Source organism: Lethenteron reissneri, chromosome 22 (assembly GCF_015708825.2).
Source record: "Lethenteron reissneri isolate LAM-NWPU_2019-01 chromosome 22, ASM1570882v1, whole genome shotgun sequence".
Lineage (NCBI taxonomy): Eukaryota > Metazoa > Chordata > Hyperoartia > Petromyzontiformes > Petromyzontidae > Lethenteron > Lethenteron reissneri.
In genome coordinates, this window is record NC_083800.1 from 11180182 (window position 1) to 11203305 (window position 23124).

A 23124-nucleotide genomic window follows, 5' to 3' on the forward strand; every position below is an offset into this window, starting at 1 on the left:
GCGTGACAAGTTCATCTTGTTATCGATAATTGCCAATGGATAACGCGCGTTAGGATTAAATAGTTTACGTTGAAGAGTCGTAAAACAACATTACAATTATACTGGTAGGAACCTCCTGGTTACACCAAGCCCACAGGGGATTCTTGTGTCCGTCCGGCCGTCGTGCATCCAAAAATGGGAGGGGTGGGGCTGGGTGGAGAGGGGAGGGTGGGAAGGGGCTGGGCTGGGCTGGGTGGGGAGGGGAGGGGCTGGGTGGGGGGTGGGAGGGGTGGGGCTGGGTGGGGAGGGGCTGGTTACCCCGTGGTGCCCTTATAAAACTCAACGTTTAACCTACTCACACCGGCTTGTGCCCGTGCTCACACAGTCGGGCATATTTGCGGAATACACCACGCCGCCGTTGACCCTGGCCATTGACCGAGCAACCCAACGTTCCTACCAGCTCCCTCCGCAGGAATGTGTTATTCTTGGCTCTTTCGGTAAAGTCACGCATATAGGTTCAAAGAAAATAACAAAAAAAACTACGACGTTTCGATCGCAACACAAGCGGTCGTCTTGTGTTGCGATCGAAACGTACAATATGAAAATTCCTGCAGTCACGAAAGCTTTAAGTCAACATTATAATTCACTAGCAGTCATTTAAAAAAAAATACCAATTGAATGAGCGCGTTAACTCTTATCCGTTACACATTGCTGGTCGTGTTTCCACTTGGGCCTGCGCTCAGCAACACACAACCAGCCACTGACACGATGTTGAACGTCTTTCCGTACGTAGCCAACAATGCTCATCGAAGGTGCAACATTTGAAGTACAACACCACAAGTGCACCTCGTCCATTATCATCATTGCACGTCCTGCTTCATTGTTCAGCCAGGCCTGCCACACCTGGAACGTCTTGTCATTGGCGTTCAATGGACATTTGTGATCAGCTGCCAATTGTGGATACGTTGGTGTTGACATACCCGGGGCGTTTTCCTGCTGTTACTGTGGGTTTTTTAATGTAACGACTAATGGGCATTATACATCACATTAATCGCCTCCGCAGCTTCTCAGTGGATATACTAAGCATTCAAATAAGTATTTCGGTAAAGTCACGATAGGTAAAAAAATAATCATAAAAATATAATTGAAATAATAATAGAAATAAAATAATTATTCTGTGACTATACCGTAAAACCTAAGAGTATGAATCCTTGCAGTCACGAAAGCTTCAAATGTAGAATTCAAATAAGTGTCAGTTTTAAAAGAGCCAACAGGCTTACTGAGTGCTTTCCATGGCAAATGTTATTGACGTTCATCCAAAAACATGTGATGGGTTCTCTGCGTGTGAACACTCCACGTGTTTTCACGATGAGACAAACCACGGCTTACCAAAGCCCCCAGATATGTATCGTTGTCTGGGCAACATTGGCAAATATATACTTTCGAAACGTGTTCATTTCCTTTGTTTTAGCGCCAATGTAAAGTTGCAGTGCATACCGACGCAATTAGCAACATCGCACGAGAGCGCGCATTGTCGCACGCACGCTGCTACAGGGGCCGCCCATAAATGACGTCACGCACCTGGGGGGGGGGGGGGTGTCAGACATTTGTGACGATGTGTGACGAGGGGGGGGGGGGTTGAGAAATGTGACGTCACGTCAAAATGCGCAACTTTAAATAAATATAGACAACACGTTCTACTTAATTAAATAGGCTTTTTATTAAATGTTTTCTCCTACAACATCAGAGTGCAGCGCCACATTAAATACGCACTACAATGACAAGAGTTTAAAGCGATTTGAAGCATGTTTTTCATTTGGGGGGGGCAGAGCTTTGTGACGTCATATTTGAGGGGGGTCTGACTTTTTGTAACGCTGTGTGACGGGGGGGGGGGGGGGTCAAAAATCGTCCAAAATCACGTGACGTCATTTATGGACGGCCCCCAAAGCGCGTGCGTGTGTCGTGTTTTCCGTGGTCAAAATGCGTTCCACACAAGTGTCATGACAATGGGGTTCTGCGTGCGGTGTGAGTGAACTGGTGGCCACGGGAGGTAATGACAGGGGAGTCAGTTGTGGGTGCGAAGGGACTGGTGGCTACGGGAATGATCGAGAAGGGAACGTGGTCAGGTGACGGAAGAGGACGGTGGAGTCTGCCGGTGGAGCGAGCGTCCAGAGTCAGCGAGAATGTTCTAGATTTGAAGCTTTCGTGACTGCAAGGATTCATATTCTTAGGTTTTTTCGATAAAGTCACGTAGGTAAAAAAATAAAATTAATAAAAGTAAAATAAAAATAGAATAAAAATCACGACGTTTCGGAGGCAACACAAGCTTCCGGCTTTAGGTGGAACCGTCACAGCACGATAGCTGTATCAAGTGAAAGAAATACTAAGAAAACAGATACTCCATTGGAACCTCCTTTGCCAGTAGCAAAATATGATAATTGTAACAGATAAAAGGGTAAAAAAAACAATTATCAAAACAGATACTGTTTTCTTAGTATTGCCTCCGAAACGTCGTGATTTTTATTTTATTTTACTTTTATTAATTTTAATTTTTTACCTCAGCGAGAATGATCGAGAAGGGGGGCGTGGCCTCGTGTCGGTATAAAAGGGGGAGATGTGCGGGAGACTCGGGGCTGTTGCAGTGGAGATCCCCGCCTGGTGTCAAGTGAACGCGTCTTCAATGAAGTGCCATCTCAAGAGAAGTGTGTCCAGTCGTCATTACACAAGTAGCCAAATCCCCTGCCGGATTGGAGACTCGCCTAATTGACTGGTTTGCCATTCGAAATAGTGCGCTATTTGAGCTCACTGTTCAGATATATTTTAATCTGGATAAGAGTTGTTGGATATGTGTCCTATATCCAATATAGCGGAGGGCTTTATTTGCCTGTAAAATGAAAGCCCCCTCAATCCATTAATTACCCACACATAATTAAGGTTAAGAGATGTAGGTGAATCGTGTCTTTGTCAAAACATTAATGATAGTATTATACAATTGTTCAGATATATTAGCGTAGCCTTATAATTCTAATGGCAATTCAATGAGCCTTTTAATATAAAGCGTATTTATTTGGCCAATATGAATAGTGAACAGCTGACATCAGGGCACATTTAGCACTCAAACCCAATCCACACCTGAATCAAACTCCGCTTTAAGGTAGCTCTGAATCGACGGCGTGAATTGAGTCAGAGCCATGGATTTAGCGCAATAAATTTTTTCACTTGACCAGGCTTATCTGGTGGCGCAAGCCTGCAATCCAGCCCTTTGGGGGCAAAGTTGACGGACCATGGAGAAATGTTCATGCGCTTTGAGCGGAGGATCAATCTCACGAGCCCCTTGCAGTGTGAACCCTACCGCCTGCCTCCACCCCTGAATGACAGACTCGTTTTCCAGGGTCGCTGGTTACCCCGAAAGGAGTTCTTTCAAAACGGACGGAAGGGGCATTGGTCGACAGAAACTGAAGCACCCTTTGCGCTCATTATACTGGTAGGAACCTCCTTGTTACACCAGCCAACAGGAGATTATTGTGTCCGTCGTGCAGGGAGGGGCTGGGTGGGGAGGGGAGGGTGGGGAGGGACTGGGTGGGGTGGGAGTGGGGTGGGAGGGGTGAGGCTGGGTGGGGAGGGGCTGGTCACCCTGTGGTGCCCTTATAAAACTCAACGTTTAACCTACTCACGCCGGCTTGTGCCCGCCCTCACACAGTCGGGCATATTTGCGGAATACACCACGCCGCCGTTGACCCTGGCCATTGACCGAGCAACCCAACGTTCCGACCAGCTCCCTCCGCAGGAATGTGTTCTTGTTCCTCTCGCGCCTCCTCGGTCCTTGTTCCAAAAAAGTCTCCCTTCAAAAGGGTGACGCTTTTCACCGATCGCAGCACTTTAAACCTTCTCCGCCACTGGGCTCGTCGCGTATCCACAGAAGATGCCACGCACCTGGCATTCCAATTCACTCGGGTCTAACCCGGTGGTGGTGTTGTGCACGACACGCCAGATTTAACTCATCACACACCGTCAATTGAATACTGTTGGCCCAGGGCTGAAGCTGTTTCATAATATTTAGCACCACAAAAACTGTTTGCGAGTCTCTCCGACTCGTGTCTGACCATGTCCGGCGGCGTGTGTTGATCAAGCGGGCGGCCTGCTTTCAGCATACCCCTGGCTTGCTCAACATCGAGGGATGTTTTGGTGTCCCGCCCTTTATCCCTTGCCACCTCCTGCGCAAGGCCACACGCTGAACTTCCCCACGAAACAAATCCCTCATTGGATCTCTCACCCCCCTGACGAGAAACACTCTCCCTCCTCATGGTGGAGTTACTACCCTTGGTCTTTTTAGCCTGGAGTGGACTCCTCTTCCGAGTCCTCATCATCGGCAAATCCGCTCTGGTCTGGTCAACCTTTCTCTTTTCGATTTAAAGCTTTCGTGACTGCAGGGATTCATATTCTTGGTTCTTTCGGTAAAGTCACGTAGACTTTACCGAAAGAATAATAAAAATAATAAAAATTCTCACGTTTCGGCCACAATGCAAGCAGCCGTCCTCAGGTGAAGAACAGAGCTCCAGGTCCTCCAGTCATCTGAGGACGGCTGCTTGCGTTGTGGCCGAAACGTCGTGAGAATTTTTATTATTTCCCTTTTACGTGATTTTACCGTAAAAACCAAGAATATCAATCCTTCTCTTATTGCCCTGGGCCCCTTTTCCTTAAGGCGAGAACTGCTTCAGGTCACGACCCGGATTGGTCACACCAGGCCTGGTCCTTGCTCCGAGGTCAAGAAGGATCAGGATCATACCTCCCTCACCCGGGAGGGACCATCTCAAGGTTTTCAGACAGTAACCTCCCCTGAGACTCCTCAAGGCTATCCTGCATTCCTCACACTTGGAAACACGTTCTCAATTTTCCGCCAACGCTTAGCGTTTTTAATTACGTGTCCTTAACGGACTTTACAGATGAATTATATATTTTTTTACCACAGTCACTGCCTCTTTCACGCCAACGTATGTCACAAATGTTACTATCGGGCATTCCGCCTCTGATAAATACACCCCGAAATGCAGGAGCACAAAACATTCGGACGCCCTGCCCCACATTTTTTTTTTACACCGAGGAAAATTCGTCTCAACACGAGCTGCACCAACGGAGCACATTCTCTGCATGGGGTTGCGTTGCGTTTGCTTCGAAGCGTTCACCTTCAAGTGAAGTGCTGTTAACAGCTCAAAGTGCCTCGCCTTCTCTCCGTAGGGTGTGCCGCTTGGGCGAGATGTTAACTACCTCGCCTGGTATACAGCAGCAGGGTTCGTGGGTTCAATACCGACCCTGACGCCTGCTGTATATTTTGAGTTTGCATGTTCTCCCCGTGGCCGCGTGGATTTTTCTCCAGGATCCTCCAGTTTCTCCCTCGACGTTTAGAATGGACATCACGCGTTTGGAGTATTCGGCTGCTATAAACGTCGACGCGATGAGCCACTTCGTTGGACTATCATTTGTGGCCAGGTCGCTTCTGGAAAAAAGCGAAAGAGCTCAGTGGGCCTTACCTGGTAAAATCTAAATAAGTTTTCTGGGTGGCCAGCACAGGGCTGGTGGTGCTCAATGGCACGAAGTTATCCTCATCAGTGTGTCTTTCGGCGACCATCCTATGCACGTCCCCTCTTGCAAAAAAACGACACTTTCCTCGATTCATATACTGTACTCGGGGATGGCCATTTGTCTTATTTATTGAGACAACATTACAGAGCCCTTGATAAGATACATGTTATAGGCTTAAACCTGGATGAAATCCAACCATACTGTTTTATCATATAAGGAAAACATGTTTTGTCCAATGTACTACGTAAGTTTATATAACAGTTGTGTAGAAAATAATAATAAAAAAACCGAGCATGTTCACAGTGGCTTGATGAGACAAATAAATAATTCGTTAAGCACAAACCATTACGATTAAGCAGATATATGTTGCTCTGCAAGGCCCGTTGGTATGCATGCACGTGAAATTTCATTATGTACCTTTATTTCAAAGCTTGAATCAACATATTCTTTATCATGATTTGCGGTTAAATGCATGCATACCAACAAGTCTGCCGACTTAAAACAGCCACCTTAAAAAACACCATTCATTAAGTCAAGCTTAACAAGCCTTAAATAAATACAGCAATAAAGTATTTGAATTTTGGAAGGATAATTATGTTTTATATCGACTCTCAACTAAGCTAGACAAAATTATGCTAAAGTTCTGCTATAAATTAGAAGTTCATGAAATCACGTGTTTTTATCAGTATTTGTTAAACCAGTAAACATTTGCTTCCTGTAAATACAAGTAATTATTTTGGCATTTATTTTGACAATTCAAGAATTTAAACAATGCTGAGAAGGAATACACACATTGTAGGCCACAATTCATGTTACGGGTCAACTTTAAGACGCAAACCACAGACCTAAGGAAGAGTATACTGTGTGTAAAAGATAAAAATAACAAATCAATTGCAGAAGAATTAAGGATTATGAAAACACCCTTCCCAGCTAAAACTTAAATCCTCACGCTTCAAAATAACGCAAATTCAATGATGTGTAAAATCATTATTTGTATGCGATTTTGTTGTATTTTTTTAAATCCCAAAACACTGTTTTGCACCCACACAGCTAAGATTGGCGGCAGATATATTTAATAGTGGTACATTTATTCAAGAAAGTCAATAAATACACTTAACACAAGGCCAGTTAATCAATGGCAATAGTAGCCGGCACACTGTATAGAGAGAAAATAAAATATTCCATCAGGGTTTTATGATGCCCTATTCGCGGATAGACGAGTTATAACTTTTCATTTCACGGAAGTCTTTTTTGAACACAATATGGACACAAGAATGCTTACTAAGCTCTATGCCCCGCAGCTCAATTATCATGATTATAACGCCTGCGTTTACACCGAGGTGCGAATCTTGGATATTTTTGTGTGGGCTCCACGGATTACGCAGTCTGGAAACGTGAACGGCTGATGCGCCAGCCTATTGCGTTGGGCAGTTACAGCCATAACGTGTTTTACATTGGTGGCTAAGCCAGCGATAGGTGCCACAAACCCCAGGAGGTGGCCAAACGAGTGATTATACGAATGCAATTACCAACGGCAGGCGCACGGCGCGGACGTGTACGCGTGTGCGTCGCACTTTAAAGCTGTGGTTGTCCACGCGCAATCGGAATACGGCAGCGTGACCACCGCGCTGTTGTGCCAACGCGCGCAACTGTGCAAGGGAGCTGTAGTGGGGGAATCAGGAGGGGGGGCTATAGTGTTCACGCATTCAGAAAAATCCCTGCTCTGACGGTCTCATTTACAGTATATTACAACGCGTGGGGGTTAGTGTGGGCGACGACGAGGTATAAGAACCGCCGTAATCGGGGGGGGGGGGGGGGGGGACCCTTAACAAAGACTCTGCGACCTCCACGGCCACTGACAGTTGGCGTCGCAATTGCCGGGCCATGGAAGCGGGCGCAGCAATCGATGATTTAGGTCCAAAGTGTGGAACTTTATACAAAAGACGGCTTTACAAGGTTTCGGACGCCCTCGTTTGAAGGACTTCACACCCTTGGCAAGTTTTACAGTGTAGGCACTTGAATGTGAGCATGAAAATAACGAGGTTGCAATTTTTTTTTTTACACACGTCCACTTCCAAGAATTGGTTTTTATTTTCCTTTTCTTGAAAGTGGATGAAGATTGATTTTACGTTAAAAAGTCCGTTTATCGGTGTACCATTATTATACCTGCGCGCACGACTCATCGTTCAGTACAAAGTACACACAAACACTGCCTAAAATAAACTAAATATACATGTATTCAAACAGGTTGTTGTCATTATCACATTAATAATGGTAAAAAGCCAACACCATATGCAAATTATTTGATTAAAAAAAATCCCAGCATCTTATAATTAGCAGTTTTGTTCTCATGATAACTGTACTACAGTATTGTGAAACCTGGCGATATGACTGCCTGTGCGCGACTGAGACACCGCGCACGATGTGAAGTCCTCGGTGAACGTTGTCGCTTTTCGCTCACCAGACAGGCCACACCAGAAGAAAATAAACAAATGAAACATTTCATGATTCCAGTTAGAATTACAGAATTTGCGTGACTGTAATTACAGTGATTAGATCTTTTACCGTAAAAAAAAATACGCAACATTTCCCCCCCATTTTGGGAGATGTTACATATTAGTAGCGTACTTATTATATTACAAGAATAACAACGGCAATAAAAAAAAGCCGCTGCAAAACCGTACTTCGCACGACCGGCTAAGTACGGTGCGCGAAAGAAGTTCTACATACATACATACGTTCAAGGATCTAAATAACTTAGTGCACAATTTGTACCGGCGTGCATGTGCCAGGGCGGACACCCCCCCCACCCACATCCCCCCCACCGCGTGCGCTCAAATGTTGGTCCTGGGGTGTGTCGCTCTCAGTCCCATCGCGGCGCAGATGCTTTCGGGGAGGTAGGGATAAACGGCCGCCTGCCCTCCCCCGCCTCCACTTCCACCGTAAGCCTCCACGGGCAAGAAGGACATGCGTGGCAGAGCTCCGTACGAGTAGCCCTGCAGGCCCGCTCCAAACACCGAGTGCGCGGCCTGCTGCTGCTGCCGTTGTTGCTGCTGCTGCTGCTGGTGGTGCTGGTGTTGCTGCTGCTGCTGGTGGTGCTGCTGCTGGTGAGCGTGCAGCAGCAGCCGCGACTGCGCGCCCTGATCGGCGTGCACGCGAGCGCTCAGCCCTTCCGGGTGCGCCAGGTAGAGCGGAGGCGGCGACAGGAACGGCTGGCCCCCGGCCGTCACGGAGAAGGCCCGAGGCTCGGGCGCACGGCACGACGCCGGTTCCTCGTGGCCGTGGCTCACGAGCGCCGGTGCCGGCGCCGGCGGGGATGGCGGGCGTCGCGTCGGCTGCTTGTGCGGCAGCTCGCCCTCCGCTGTCCTCGCGGGATACGAGGCCGCGGGCTTCCCGTCGTCCTCGTGCCGCTCCTTGCGGGCTTCCACCTTGGTGTACGGTATCACCTTGTTCACCCTGTTTGCAGGAGCGACCGTGCTATTGCCAATTTGTCCTTCCCCAGATTTTTCAGGTTTCACATGAAGCTGCTGCTGTTGCTGCTGCTGGAACAAGGATGTGGTTGTACATCTTGTGATCTCCCAGCACTTCTGCTGCCCTGGGCTGGAATAATGGTTCTGCATGTGCTGCGGTGCAGGGCTCGGCGAGCCGTAGCGAAAGTTGTGGTGGCTCACCGGCGGCGAGAGAGACGTAACGACGGCGTCTCCCACAGCCCGACTATGCTCTCGCGCCCTGGTTGCCTGCTGGCCGCTAGCACCAGCAGCACATGACCCGTTACGATCCAGAGCCAACAGAGACGAGCCAAAGCAGTTTTTGCCATCATTGGCTTCATGTGAACCTGGGTTATGCGAGAGATCAATTGGCAGGCACACCGGCCGCTGCTCATCTCCTCTCATGGATGAGCTCAGGTCCAAAGCCATCACGCTCGTGGCGTGCGCCGAGTGGCGCCTCGGTGTCTCCATCCACTGTGACGGCTTCAAGAGCCCGTTGACGGTGTGAAAGTTTGCCAGCCTGGCTGGGAACCCCGTAGGCATGGAACATCGTCTCGCCGTCGCACCCCCTTCTTTTGATGTGCTCGGGGTCTCAAGAGAGGGGCACGAAGGCTGCACGGCCTCCGCTTTGTGTTCCAGAGGCGACGGTGGAGATCCCGAGCACCCCTGTTTTTCCCGAGCACGTTGGGTTTCCGAACCCTGGCAGCGGGCGGGGCTGACGTCGGGCGTTTTCTTGAGACACACGGGCACCGCTGGGGAACCCCCCCCGACCACCGCCACCACCGCGGCCACCGCCATCACCCTCGTCGCATCCGTCTTCTTGACGCTCAGGTCCAGCGGATTCTCGTCGGCGTTCGAAACGGCTCTGCCTTCCGCCGCCGCGCCGAGTCCGGCGGGGGGGCGGTTGAGCAAAAACACCCCGTCGTGGCGGGTGCCCATCAGGGCCAGCGGCACGCGGACCGTGGACGATCGCGCCTCGTCCGCGCTGGCCGGGCGGGACACCCCGTTGTTGGCCTTGGAGAGCTCGAGGAAGTGGCGGTAGGCGGGCTCCGACATCTGCTTGCTCATGTAGTCCAGGTAGCTCTTCTGCTGAGCCGGCATCGAGTCTTTGAGCTGGCAGTTGATGAGCGTGATGTGGCCCAGCTCGGGGTCCAGGAGCGGCTTGAGCTCGATGGCGATGGGCGCGTTCTTCTGGAGCTGGGACGGAGGCGCCTGCGTGGTGGGGATGACAGACAGCACGGTCCTCAGCTTCAGGTTCCCGTTCTTGGCAGTGGCCATGAGCTCGGGCTTTTGTGGATCCTCAGGCTTGAGTCGCCCTTTGCTGGACAACAGCTGTTTGAGAGGCCGAACAGAAGGGAGAAGTACGGTATCAGCATCGCAGCATGATCACAGTGTATGTTTTTTGTACGTGCATTTGAATGAACGTGGCCTGATATTCAACTTCCACTTGATGTGTCAATTCATATTTTTTGTTACTAGCTATATTTATTAAATGTGTGACTTTATACAAATTTAAAGCCACACAAATCACGCAGGATGCAAAAACTTTCAAAACTAACTGGGTGCACTGCGAGGGCACGATGTCACTGCATCGTTGTCTACGTGCGTTCTGACCTCGCACGTCTGCGCGTGATGTCAGTGGCACGGTTCAGCTTCTACAGTGGAAAAAAAACGCTTGGGGCCCTTCTAACCCACGATGGCTCGTCTAGGCATGGCGCAGAATGGAGTATGGTTTTATATTTGCTTTGGCACATGATGCTCCACGGCAACGCGTGATAGGTTTGGGAACATTTTAGCGTTTGGCGGGAATTTAATATGGCGTATTCTTGCCAATAACATCTGACAATACGGCAAAATTCCTGGAACAAGCCTGACGTGTGATGAGATTCCATCCAGGTCACGAGCGGAGAATACTTGCTCGAACAAATTTATCGCTCGATAAAATTGGTTCGGAAAGTCAATAAATATTGGTTTCGTGGACTAATTTTTTTTTTCCCCGCGCAGTTTACACGCGTAAAGTGAGAACGCGGCTATGTTCACGTCTGCCGTCTCCCGCACGGGAGCCCGGCTGCGGCGAGGGCGGTCACCTTCTTGCCGTTGCCTTGGGCAGAGTCCTTTTTGCATCTCTTTTCTTGGCCATAGCCCCCCTTGCCGCCGCCGTCGTCGTCGTCCCCCCCCGACCTGAGCGCCGCGCTGCCGTCGGCGGCGTCGCCCTCTTTGCCCGTGCCGTGCCGCTTGCGGGGCCGCGGCGGAGGCGGCGGCCGGTCCTCCTCCCCCCGCACGTAGCGCTCGTACGGCAGGATCAACCTGCGGGGCAGGGAGGGTAGGGAGCGGACAGAGCGTCGCGCGGAGGTGTAGAGGGTGGCGGTGGGGGAGGGTCGGCATGGGGGGAGGGGGGGGCACGATGACGGTGAAAACCAGAAGGGAATGTAAAAAAAGCTTGACTCCGCTGCATTTTTTCTAATTAATTGGGCTTTCAGCTAAACGCGAGATTATCTGGTGCAATGGTTAAACCGCATGTTCAAATTGCGGTCAGGGATCGACAACCCATCATTTATCTCGGATCAATAAAAAAAGAGTACCGCTTTGTGGGAAGTCAAAGTGGTTGTTTTAACCAAGCCTGGCTCCGGCTATAGCGAAGTAGACTGTCCACCATTGGCTTAGGGCTGTAAACAAGAAGATCAGCACGGGGCCAGGCTCGTGAGAGCAGGAAACCACTTAATTGACTATTAGCCGTCCTGATTGCGACCATTTACACGGAGCGATCGGCATCGAGGCTTTTAAACGGCGACTTGGTGATCGGGACCGAAAACGTATATTCGTGCGGGCCGTGGGGGGCATGAGTGCAGAGCCCCCCATTTCATTCGAGCGTTTGTCCACATCGGCCACGGCAGCAACGCACCTCTCGTAGTGGCGGCGGGTGCAGGTGGCGGCGCTGGTGCTCCCCGAGTCGCCCCCCAGCTCGTCGTAGACCACCTTCCACAGCCGTTGGGTGGTCACCTGCGGCACAACGGGGCGGACCGGGAGCTCGTCATACGGCAAACCCTCCACGGGGCCGCGGCGCAGCAACCCGACTCTTGACGGGGAGGCTCGCGACTTTCGAACCACCGCGCCGGGGGTTGACAGCAATTGGGCACCGCGTTTGCGACAGGGCACCCTGCTGCTGTGGGAGGCGACTGTCCTGCGCGTACGTAGGGATGTGGAATGTACACCGATTGCTCAGGGCTGCCGATGGAGATGAGCACCGCACCACTTTGACTTGGACCGATCCGAGAGAATCGTCCCCTTGCGGTGATACTCTCCCTCCTCTGATCTAATGATTGGATGTTGGTGGATTGCACAGACACGGAAAAACCTTGATACTTGGAACACCTACTGTGGGGCAATGGTGGCACCTATACCAGGGAGTACAGCAAATAGACTGCGCACCTCTCTGTACAGAGTTTGAGTGTCAGGAGAGTTAGATACTCGTGTGTGCATGGGATGTCTATGGGCATTCTGGAATCCTTCCGCGTAATAAAATCCCCAACAACGAAGTGAAAGGGAGTCCCCAAAGTCCAGGAACACTCCCAGTAGCGCACACCACTGCCGATGGAGGCCCGCTCCTCCTCCAGCGACTCCTCTTCTCCCGGAGCCCCGAGCTCTCGACCCACACCCCGTGCATCCATCCGCTCACTCCCCACCTTCAAGAGCCAAGCTCTTGTTTGGGTTTCCTCCAATCCCCAGTCTCATCTTTCATTCCCACCGTTATCTTTAATTGCTGATCTCGTCACGGAGCAAACCCATCACGTGAACTCCCGTCGTCCTCGCAGCGGCTTTTGGCGCCCCATCGAACAAAGACGGTCAGCGCATCGCGAGGTTTCAGATGCGCTTCTGCGGTCATCTGGAACACTGTTCTTTCTGATATTATTAAGAAGCCACTGGCGTTATGCACATAAATCTAGATTGAAAATTAATTTATTTTGAGCTGATTTTTGTGTTTAGTTTGTTGTCCTTCCGCCGCACCTCCGATGAGCACGATTGGCTACGTACGGAGCGGAAGAAGTTGAACATCATTATTTCTCTTGGGTGTCCTGAGCGTGACACCGCATGACTTCATTGTGACCTGCATGACCTTTACATAAGGATACCAAACACCCCACACGCAGGACCCTTCTGAAAACAAGCCTTGGGACTAGGTGAGGCTTTCATGAGTAAACAAACTTGTGAAAAAATTGGCTTTTTTTAACTTGCTTTTAAAATGTAGAATAAAAACCGTTTACAGCTGTCACCACGAACAAAGCGGAAAATCAGACGACACAAATGAATCGGAAGGCACGCAGCATCGAGCACACAGAGCTGACGGGAGCCGGTGAATTGGTGCCCTACCTTTAGCAAATTCTGCAGAGAAACATTGGTCTGAAAGAGGGCCCCTGGGCAGGTGCATTGCATATTGCATTATTTCTGACCTACAGTCTTTGTATTAATTGCAATCTTTTGCTTGAGGGGCAAATATATATTTTAAAAAGTGAACGTTTCAGGCAAGGTGCTGTGTACGCAATTTGTTTTTGCGGTTATAAAGCGGTTTTGATGATGGAAAGTATTTTAAGTTGCGACTGGGGCCTATTTAACTTTTGTCGATCCGTTTGAATGGCTCATTTCTACGGGAAATGTATCATCATTCATAATAAATCGGGAATATTATATGGCAGTCCAAAGCAGACTGTGTATATGCCTACTACTTTAAACAGAAGAATATAAAACACACATTTCTTTAAATGCATTCAGTAGCTTACAAAAATGTGTCACTTTGTTTACATGTGTATTTATATATGGATATGCGAATGTGTTATTCTGATTTCTTCCTACATGCATGAAGAAAATAAACAAATCACTCATCATCTAACTTCCCAAGGGAGGGCCTGACTAAATAAACGTATCTAGATTGATTCAACCTTTCCCGGGTAAACAATTAAAATTCAGCTATGAACCCAATTACGTCAGTGGTGAGCGATACCTGAACCAGTTCTGGGCAGCCGTCTTTCATTAATCCCACACAGGCCAGTGCGGTGAAGTATGGTCAAACAACGGTGTGAGAAGGCCTTCGCCCAGCAGTCCATCGACAAAGGGCTGGATACATGACTATTATCCTTTGGCTTGGTGAATTTTCTGTGGGATATGGCTGGGTGGTTTTGAATGCACCAGTAATACTCGATTGTGAACATTACAAGAATAAATCTATGATCTGACAATGGAATGTTGACTTACAGAATCATATCCTCCAAGCTGTTGTGTTGTCTTGAACATAATCCAAAGGTTAACTGGAACAAAAAAACAGACGTACGTTACCACACGTTTACCGACCACTGTACAAAGCTACACATTTTACAGCGTTAAGTTTAATTCAGGTCAGTGTTAAACTTACACGATTTGGGTGAAACTTTACAATTGTTTGTTTAATCCAGCGGAGACAAACAAAAACCCGACTAGGAGCACAGAGTCGACCGTAGCGTGGAACACGAGGGGCAACAATCAACTACTCCACACTCAAGAAAGTCCAGGGAACAGTGATAGCAATAATTGGATTACATCCATCTGTGATTGAGAAAAAAAACAAAACAGATTGGTTGGTGGTGCTCATCTCCACTGGCAGCCTTGAAGCAGTCGAGAGGTTACACATTAGTGTGGCACGATCCAGTCCATCGATAAGGCAACCCACTTCTGGCCTCCCCGCAAAGAGGTCCTCATTTTATCAACCATAATTAGCTGATGGGCTGAGTTGACACCTGAAAGCGGAGTGAATTCACATCCACATGAACTAGAGCCAAGCACTGTAAACACAACATGATTCAGGCAGATAGATAATCCTTAAATTGGACCAATAAAGAATTGTAGTGACAGAGCGCCAGCATCATTTAATACAAAATAAATGATGCATTTTTAAGATTTTAAAAAGCAGTAACAATATACCAGCTAACTAACGTCACGCTATTGAACTAAAGTCCAAACCTATTAGCCACCAAATAAATCGAATATGAGCAGACATACGACTCAGGTTTGCAAAAAATATGTAGTGGCAATCATAAACTCCTCACGAAGAACTTTGCAAAACCGGCACGAATCCAATTCTAAAAAACAAACTCTATACAAATAAAAGCAAAACACAATGATAGAACCCAGACACAGAACTCAAAACGCGTCCGTAAACCGCGCGAGAAGTGTAAGACTTGCAAGAATATAGTAATAGGTTTTTACCCTTTTAACTGGTACAAAATCTGACACCTTTATACAAGGCATCATGTTTGCAATAACCTCAACACAAGAAGTCAAAATGCAAACAAAAAGAAACAACTCTGATGATGATAATGATATGCACTGTCCTTGAAGTTGATTGGTCCACACCCGAGACAGCTTTCTTGGCGTCATCTGGTCCAACACCAATGGAGACTAGGCTCTAAAGAAAGCTGTCTCGGGTGTCGACCAATCAACTTCAAGGACAGTGCACATACATTATCATCATCAGAGTTGTTTCTTTTTGTTTGCATTTTGACTTCTTGTGTTGAGGTTATTGCAAACATGATGCCTTGTATAAAGGTGTCAGATTTTGTACCAGTTAAAAGGGTAAAAACCTATTACTATATTTTGTCACTGGTAAAGGAGATCTCATAGTGACTTGCAACAATGTTTTAGTGCGGTAAAAATCTGGCGTACGAGTGGACTCGTGCAACGCAGATCGTCACTTGCGTGGCCAGTTACTCGAGCCGACGCTCATCGCGCTCGCTCACCGCGAACGCCCGAAGTGCGACAATTTTAGACGCGCGTTTTCGCAGCGGTCTTATCGTGCGCGCGTGTTTGCGCGCTCCCCTAAGTTGACTTCACCAAGAAGAAAAAAATTATTCCAGAAGCGTGTCCTCAAGATGCGCCTCATTAAAAACCAATGTCACCAAGTAAATAACGTATGGGCATAAGAATGTTTACGGAGGCATCCTGTCGTGTACAAAAATAACATATCATTAGCCCAGACTTTAAGGCTGCGTCAACAAATGCAGCCACGCACACGGCATGCACAGCTGCTTTGCTATTAAAATAGGGGCTACAGGTCAAGTTGCAGTGGGTCGATATCCAGCCAAGTAGACATCTCGACACAAAAATCTGGCGTCGAATATGTACGCAGGGTCAGTCGATTAAAGTCTACACATTAACATTGAAATAATGTGTTCCAGAGGACGGCATTGTCGAAACAATGGTCGGATGCGAGCCACTAAAGGCCGTCTTGTTCATATTAATGCAAAGGTCAAGAGAGGTCACCATGCCCATTGCTCTTCGTGCCTCAGCATCACTGTCTTGTACTAAATCCCACATTAGTTGAAAAGTTGACACCCAACGCTCCAAGGTCTGCCATTGTAATATTTTGACCAGAGGACGCTACGAAAATGTCCATCTCGGTAACACTGCCCCCCCTCCCCCCCTCCGCCTCCTCCTCCTCTTCCATCCGGAGCTCATCACAACCCCTGCATCCTCATTTAGGTCTACATTTTTTTCAACCGTGTTGTTTTCCAAACTTCCAAGTTGCTTACCAAAATACGGGCAGAATAAATAAATAGTTATTTGCTTTGAAAGCCAAAAGTTTATTCAATATTTACTGCATAAACGTATACATTATCTAAAAAAAATGTTAACATATACGTTCGACGTTATTTTATCGTTCTAGGGTAGGCTTCTCTTATATTTTGTTAAACGTTTCATTACATGGCCTCTTGGCCATTGGCACTTGTTCAGGAATACACATTGTGGACCCACCCCTACTGGACATCTGTGAAAAAGGTCTTCATAGCTCATCAGATTCGTCCAGTCTAAACAAAGATTCTGATTGCGATTCCCCTCTCTCGTTCCGGAGCACTCTTGTCTTTTGCTGACGATCGCTCGACCAAAATCAACTCGCGACGCCGATGCCGCCTCCTCACCTCGGCAACGATCGCACGCAAGGTCCTCGCGTGTCGACACCAAATGGGCAAACGCGCACAGCATCCCAGCGATGCGTTGCACGCGCTGCGCCACCACCGCCGCCACCACCACCACCACCACCATGCGCGCCACCACCACCACCACCGCCGCCACCATGCGCGCCACCACCATCACCATCACCACGCGCGCCACCACCAGCACCATCACCACGCGCGCCACCACCACCACGAGCGCCACCTACTCTGCTTGAAGCCCAGGTGCGGCAGGCGTTCGATGGGCGTTCCGCGCTCGCGCATGAACTTGTAGATGGCGTCCAGGAATGCCTTCTCGCTGTCGCCGTCCTGTCCCGTGCCGCTCTCCGCCGCGCCGTCTCTGTGCCGCGCCGCCGCCACCACCGCGTCCACTGGCGAGGCCTTGGCCACGGCCGTGGGCTTGGCGTTAGCGGCGGCCACGTTCGACTGGGGGTCCTGTGTTTGTTTGATTACAGGATAAAAAAAAGTTAAAAGCCTGAGTGGAGGTTAAAGATAAAGGGTACTTCGTTTTTTTTTACCAGGTAAGGCCCACTCAGCTATGTAGCTCTTTTTCAGAATCGACCTGGCCACAAATGATAGCTTAACAAAGTGGCTACTCACATGGACATTTATAGCAGCCAAATACTTTTAAACGCATGTTTCTAAATGTGCAGGGAAAACTGAAGGACCCGGAGAAAACTCCACACGCCCATGGGGAAAACATGCAAACTCCAAATATACAGGCATCAAAGTCGGGATCGAACCCATGACCTCTTGTATACCAGCCGAGGAAGTTAATCTTGCCACCGTGGTGTCTAAAATTACAAAACGGCCAAACATAGTTATTTTTAACTGGTGGTGTGTATAAGGCATAAGTCTTGGTGTGGCGTTAAATCTGAATATCTGCGCAATGCTGGCCCATTGCCCAGATGCAGGTATAGCAGCAGTTAGCTTCCCTCCCACTGATCCACCAGGCCACAAATATTTATTCTACTCTATTTATGGTGTCTATAGACTCACACAACTGGCTAAAGCATGAGAATCATGGTGGAACTTTGCGTGGCCGCATTGTTGCTAATGAGCTGACGGAAGGGATGGATGATTTCTGGTGGTTGCAGCAGGCTGCTGTGCTTGGTGTTACAAGCCCCCCAGTTAAACCCGCCACGTGCCGACCCGCCCATAACTGGACATCTGTGGAAAAGAGCTTCATAGATAATCGGATTCCTCCACCAGTCTAAATAAAGATTCCAATTCTGATGTGTGGCCGAAATGCAGCAACGTAACACGTTTAACCGCAGCTGTAAACCACGAGGGGGGGGCCTTCGCCGCGGGAGAAGACGCCTCACCTTAACCAGAGGCTCCATGGCAGCTGACGTGGCCTTGTTCTCCAGTGAGCCCTCTCCCCGAGAGGTCGCCTCAGTCCGGCCCTCGGACTGGGCGGAAGTTATGGCGGCAGCAGTGGTGCTGGAGGTAGAGCCGACGGAGGAGGAAGACGAGGAGGAGGACGAAGAGGAGGATGAGGTGGTGATGGCTTTGATGCACGGCAGCGTGCTGCGAATCCCTCTCCTGCGCGTGCGCCCCAGCGTCAGCCCGGGCTCTGTTTCGGAGCACGGTCGAGGTGACAAGAACACGCCGGCGGCAATTAACACCACGCGGCCAAATGATCCTGGACGCTGCCACCAGAATGTTCACCTGTAACCCCGTGAACATCACCATCTCTCCCCTCACCCTCAGATCCTTTCAGTGGTTCAAAAAACAGTGGCAAGAAGATCGGGCCTTCTTGTCTTAAAGATCTTGCACGTCTCCCATTCCATCTCGCTTTGCTCCTTTCCCCGCGTTCTTTACTCGATTTCCTCAGGAAACCTTTTCACTCAACAGGAAGTCGCTTCTTCCCTTCTGCTGCCCCCCCCCCCTGAGAGTCTGGAACCTCCCATCTGTCTGTACTCGTGTCTACCTCCCCCCTTGATCTCTCTGCCCTGAACCCGATCCTCCAACAGTTAACGTACACCTGTTTTACTTTCACCGCTCTGCCGCAGACGTGTCGCCACGTGCAAAACTTTCCACTCTGCACAGCAGTGGTGAGCACAATGTGCTGTGATCCCATTGACCCGAGCTTGATTCTCAGGGCACAGCTAACATCAGTGGCGAGTTAAATCTCTCCTAACCAGAGCGGTAAAGTATGGGCAAACCCCATGACCGACACAGCACAGGGTTGAGGCACTCATCCAGCAGTCAACTGATAAAGGGCTTTAAATTATGATTACATCACTTTCTTTACGCCACATCGTGCATATCCCCTACCAATTACATTTACATTCATAATGACATTCATAATAATCCTGTGGTACTATTCCTCGCCCTGCGCACTGTCACCCACCACGCGATGTCAATCGCTCATCGAGCGTGGTCCCGAGATACGGCTGTACGTAGGCACGTTATGGCTGCGAACTGCACTGTGTGCACACAGGATGGGGAGACATATCGTTGGCATCAGCCCCCTTCGCCGATGTGGGATGAGGTCCCGTTGAGGGTCGTCATCCCTCGCCGATAAACGCAAGGCAGCTGTTTATGAGCCACACTTCGAGGCAGTTTCTCTAAACAGCTGTTACTAGTCTTGCGAAAGCTGGTGTGGCGACAAAGTGTCCCCATTGTGCAACGGCATGAAGGTAGGGTTTGGTGGGGATCAGACCGGGGTGCTACGATGGCAAGATGTTAACTACCTCGCTTGGTATACAGGAGGTCGTGTGTTCGATCCCGACCCTGACGCCTGAAAATTTGGAGTTTGCTTATTCACCCCGTGGTCACGTGGATTTTTCTCCGGGTCCTCCGGTTTTTCCCTCCACATTTAGAATCATGCGTTTAGAGTATTTGGCCGCTATAATTCTCCACACGATAAGCCACTTCGTTGAGCTATCATTTGTGGGCAGGTCGCTTCTGAAAAAGAGCTCTACAGCTCAGTGGGCCTTACCTGGTAAATAAAAAAACATTAGTTGACACCGAGATGGAAACGTGAATTAGACTAAAAAAGGTATGAAATTCCTGTGTATAAAGTAGGTCTAGAGCCTTGGAAGTTTTTCTAAGAATACAGGTGGGGTTTTTTGTTGTTGGTATGAGCATTTTTGCCACACAAGAAAACGTGGGTAAATTTAACTGGCCATTTGAACAAGTTACGTTTCACATTTTAAACGACACATGCTAACAATCACGTGTGGATATATGCGTGTAGAATATGTTTCCATTGTTCCAATGTTGCTCAATGCCGTCGTCATAAACAGGAAGTGGGCCAGGCATTCCAATGCAGAGCCATCCTAAAGATGAATCACTAAAACCAGTTAATAATTTTCTTATTTGTTTGTTCTTGATTAGATTTCAGTGAATATGGGCTGCACATTAAGTTATTTCTCATTTAATTAAACACACCTCCAGATGACTGATATTTACTTTATACATTTTAATTATCACTTCGATATTATAATGCTTGGAATATGTTCCCTATAAAGTAACAAAAAATCGGTCAGGGTCTCATAAAGCAAAACATAGGACCGTGCTCGTCATGTTGGTGACCCTAAGGCAAGGATAGACATTCCACGTTTCTATGGCAGGGGGCCATTTCTTCCATTGGGCAACTACTGTTGATTTACAATTAAGTGCTACTGAATTTATATACCCCAGAAGGATGATGATTTGCCAAGTTGACCCCTGACCAGGATGATCATTTACAACCTTTCAATCGCACGTTCAGGAGGTTTTGCCACAGTATCACAGGGCTGGCATTTAGTCTAAGACTAACGAAACGTTACAAATTATAACGTCTGCGGGCGCATTGCATCGGAACTGTAATTGCTAGACGTGCACTTAGTAACCTAAAGCTACCCGCGTTGCAAATGGGGCTTTTCTCATAATCGCAAATATTACATGAAGTGAGAACGACAAATAGTGCTGACAAGGCTGCGCGGGGGGCCCAGTGGAAACGCGCTCAGTAAGCCGGCACATTTCCTCGTAACTGATGACCGAATACGGAACCGAGTGAAACGCAGCCGCTCTCTGCTCCAGGAAATCGAAATCGCTCTTAATCACAGACCGGAATCTTTTAAGGGATAATGCTTTGCTATGAAGAAAAACAAAACACTTCCCTGTATAACAATAATAAGAGTAATAAATGTGGGTGTTATTTGCGAATGCAATAATGTTGCGAAGATTTTCATTTTATTCTAAGCTCTCGACTCACGAATGAAAGGTTGAAAGTTCAAATCCTACTCCAGGGTCAACTGAGCAGAGGTGTGGACTCGAGTCATGTGACTTGGACTCGAGTCAGACTCGAGTCATGAATTTGATGACTTGAGACTCGACTTGGACTTGCATAACAATGACTTTGTCCCACCTCTGAGGTGTGGACTCGAGTCATGTGACTTGGACTCGAGTCAGACTCGAGTCATGAATTTGATGACTTGAGACGACTTGGACTTGCATAACAATGACTTTGTCCCACCTCTGCAACTGAGCTCATCATCTGTGTGGTGGGTAACACGAGTACCACTTTGTGGGAGACTGACCATGATCGTCTATCGAAAGGACTGCTTGGTCCCTGCCATAGGAATGTAGAATTTCCACCACTGGCTCAAAATCAGTTGTGGCCATGAATGTGGTGAAAATTATGGCAAAGAGAGATCATGATGCTCCTGGAAATCGTAAAAGTTTAGTATTAAATATTTTTGTTTAAAATAAAGTAGATTTCTTTTAGCCTTTTTAGATTCACATAATATTCAAGTAAATAATCAACCTCATTGTGTGCAATTTTTTTTCGCCCAGCACCTTGACTGTAAATTTCACTTAAGGTGGACTGTGACACCATCGTAGCTTTAGGCACGAGCACTGCCCAGAACATGTCCCAACATTGAGGTGCTTTGTCTTATTTATTAACGCGAGTTCTCATTTAGGAATTTAACTGTAAGCGAACAGGCATCAAATACCGGGAAAGCGAATGCAGACCACGCCATTGTCTCAACATCCTCCCCAACCCTCTCCATGACAGCTGTGATGGACCAAAGCAGTCGCATTTCAAAACCCCCACCATGAACGACAAGGGTTTACAGAAAACCAACAGCTGCCTGTCAGAACCGGTGTTTACCAGTAGTTGTGAATCAAAACGTCAAAGTGTATCCTTTTACTCAATCAAAACACCTCTGTTGGAGGTTCGGAGTCCATGAATGGATATTCTAAATTCCTATCGCAGGGACCCATTTATTAACAGGACAACCTCTGCTGACACATCACACAAAGTGGCACTCTGCTTTATTTACCACTGGGGTTACCATTTGCTGAGTGAACCCCGACTGGGATTTAACTCACAGCATTCAGATTGTCAGTCAGCTGCTCTATCTAACCTGTCTATTACATCGTGCGCGGTGGACAGCCTGACACAGAATATTCCCTAAGCGAGCCGGTCAGCGCAATTTGGTTCCGCGCGTAATCGCCGTAAACCATCGGGACCAGCAACAGCATTACGGCTGACGACGTTTCCAGTCTGGTAGAGAACGGTGTCTCTCTGTCTCTCTCTCAAGGCCAATCGCCTCTTTTCTCCGCAAGACACTTTTTGAGCGGCATTTCATTTTCACCTCCTAAAGCGTGCCACGACACTGTTGAAAGGAGTGGGTGGAGAGGTGTCCCCCGCCCCCCCCCACGCCGCACTTTGTGAACGACACAAAAAAGCATGCCAACGCCTTCCCCGGCACCCCCCGACACTTTCTGGGTGCAGAGGCTTGAACTTGTGGGCGCGTTATTGCCGGATAATCAGACGCGCGGGGCACAAAAGCCAACGTTAACGGAGATTACATTTAACACGTAGGATTTCGCGACCAGTATTATTCATAATAACGGTTTTGGGGTTAGATCGCGTTATTTATAAATGTGTCGCAACCCTCCACGACCCGACACGGCCAATCAGTAAAAAATGCGTCACGTTAACAAAACGCCAATAAGTAACTTCTTCAGCCCACCGGTGTGTTTGAAAAGTGAATTCACAACATTCGAATTTGAGTACGACGTTTCGCTGGTAATTTTATCCACCATCTTCGGGAGATTTTCCAGAATAGCGAAGCCATCCACCTGATTCCGGTCTTAAA

At 48.4% G+C, this 23124-nt stretch overlaps 1 protein-coding gene across 1 annotated transcript in view; it reads right to left on the minus strand.

Moving 5' to 3' along the window:
• Positions 1–5669: 5669 nt before the first annotated feature.
• The window catches only part of ARID5B (AT-rich interaction domain 5B), a 129165-nt gene continuing 111710 nt past the window's right edge, over positions 5670–23124 (minus strand). The window contains exons 5-10 of the mRNA XM_061556560.1: positions 18349–18599; positions 17233–17458; positions 14295–14347; positions 11950–12047; positions 11135–11354; positions 5670–10379 (exon numbers count right to left, since the gene is read on the minus strand). Coding sequence (XP_061412544.1) covers positions 8394–10379; positions 11135–11354; positions 11950–12047; positions 14295–14347; positions 17233–17458; positions 18349–18599 — 2834 coding nt within the window. The 3' untranslated portion in view covers positions 5670–8393. The remainder of the gene's footprint in view (positions 10380–11134; positions 11355–11949; positions 12048–14294; positions 14348–17232; positions 17459–18348; positions 18600–23124) is intronic.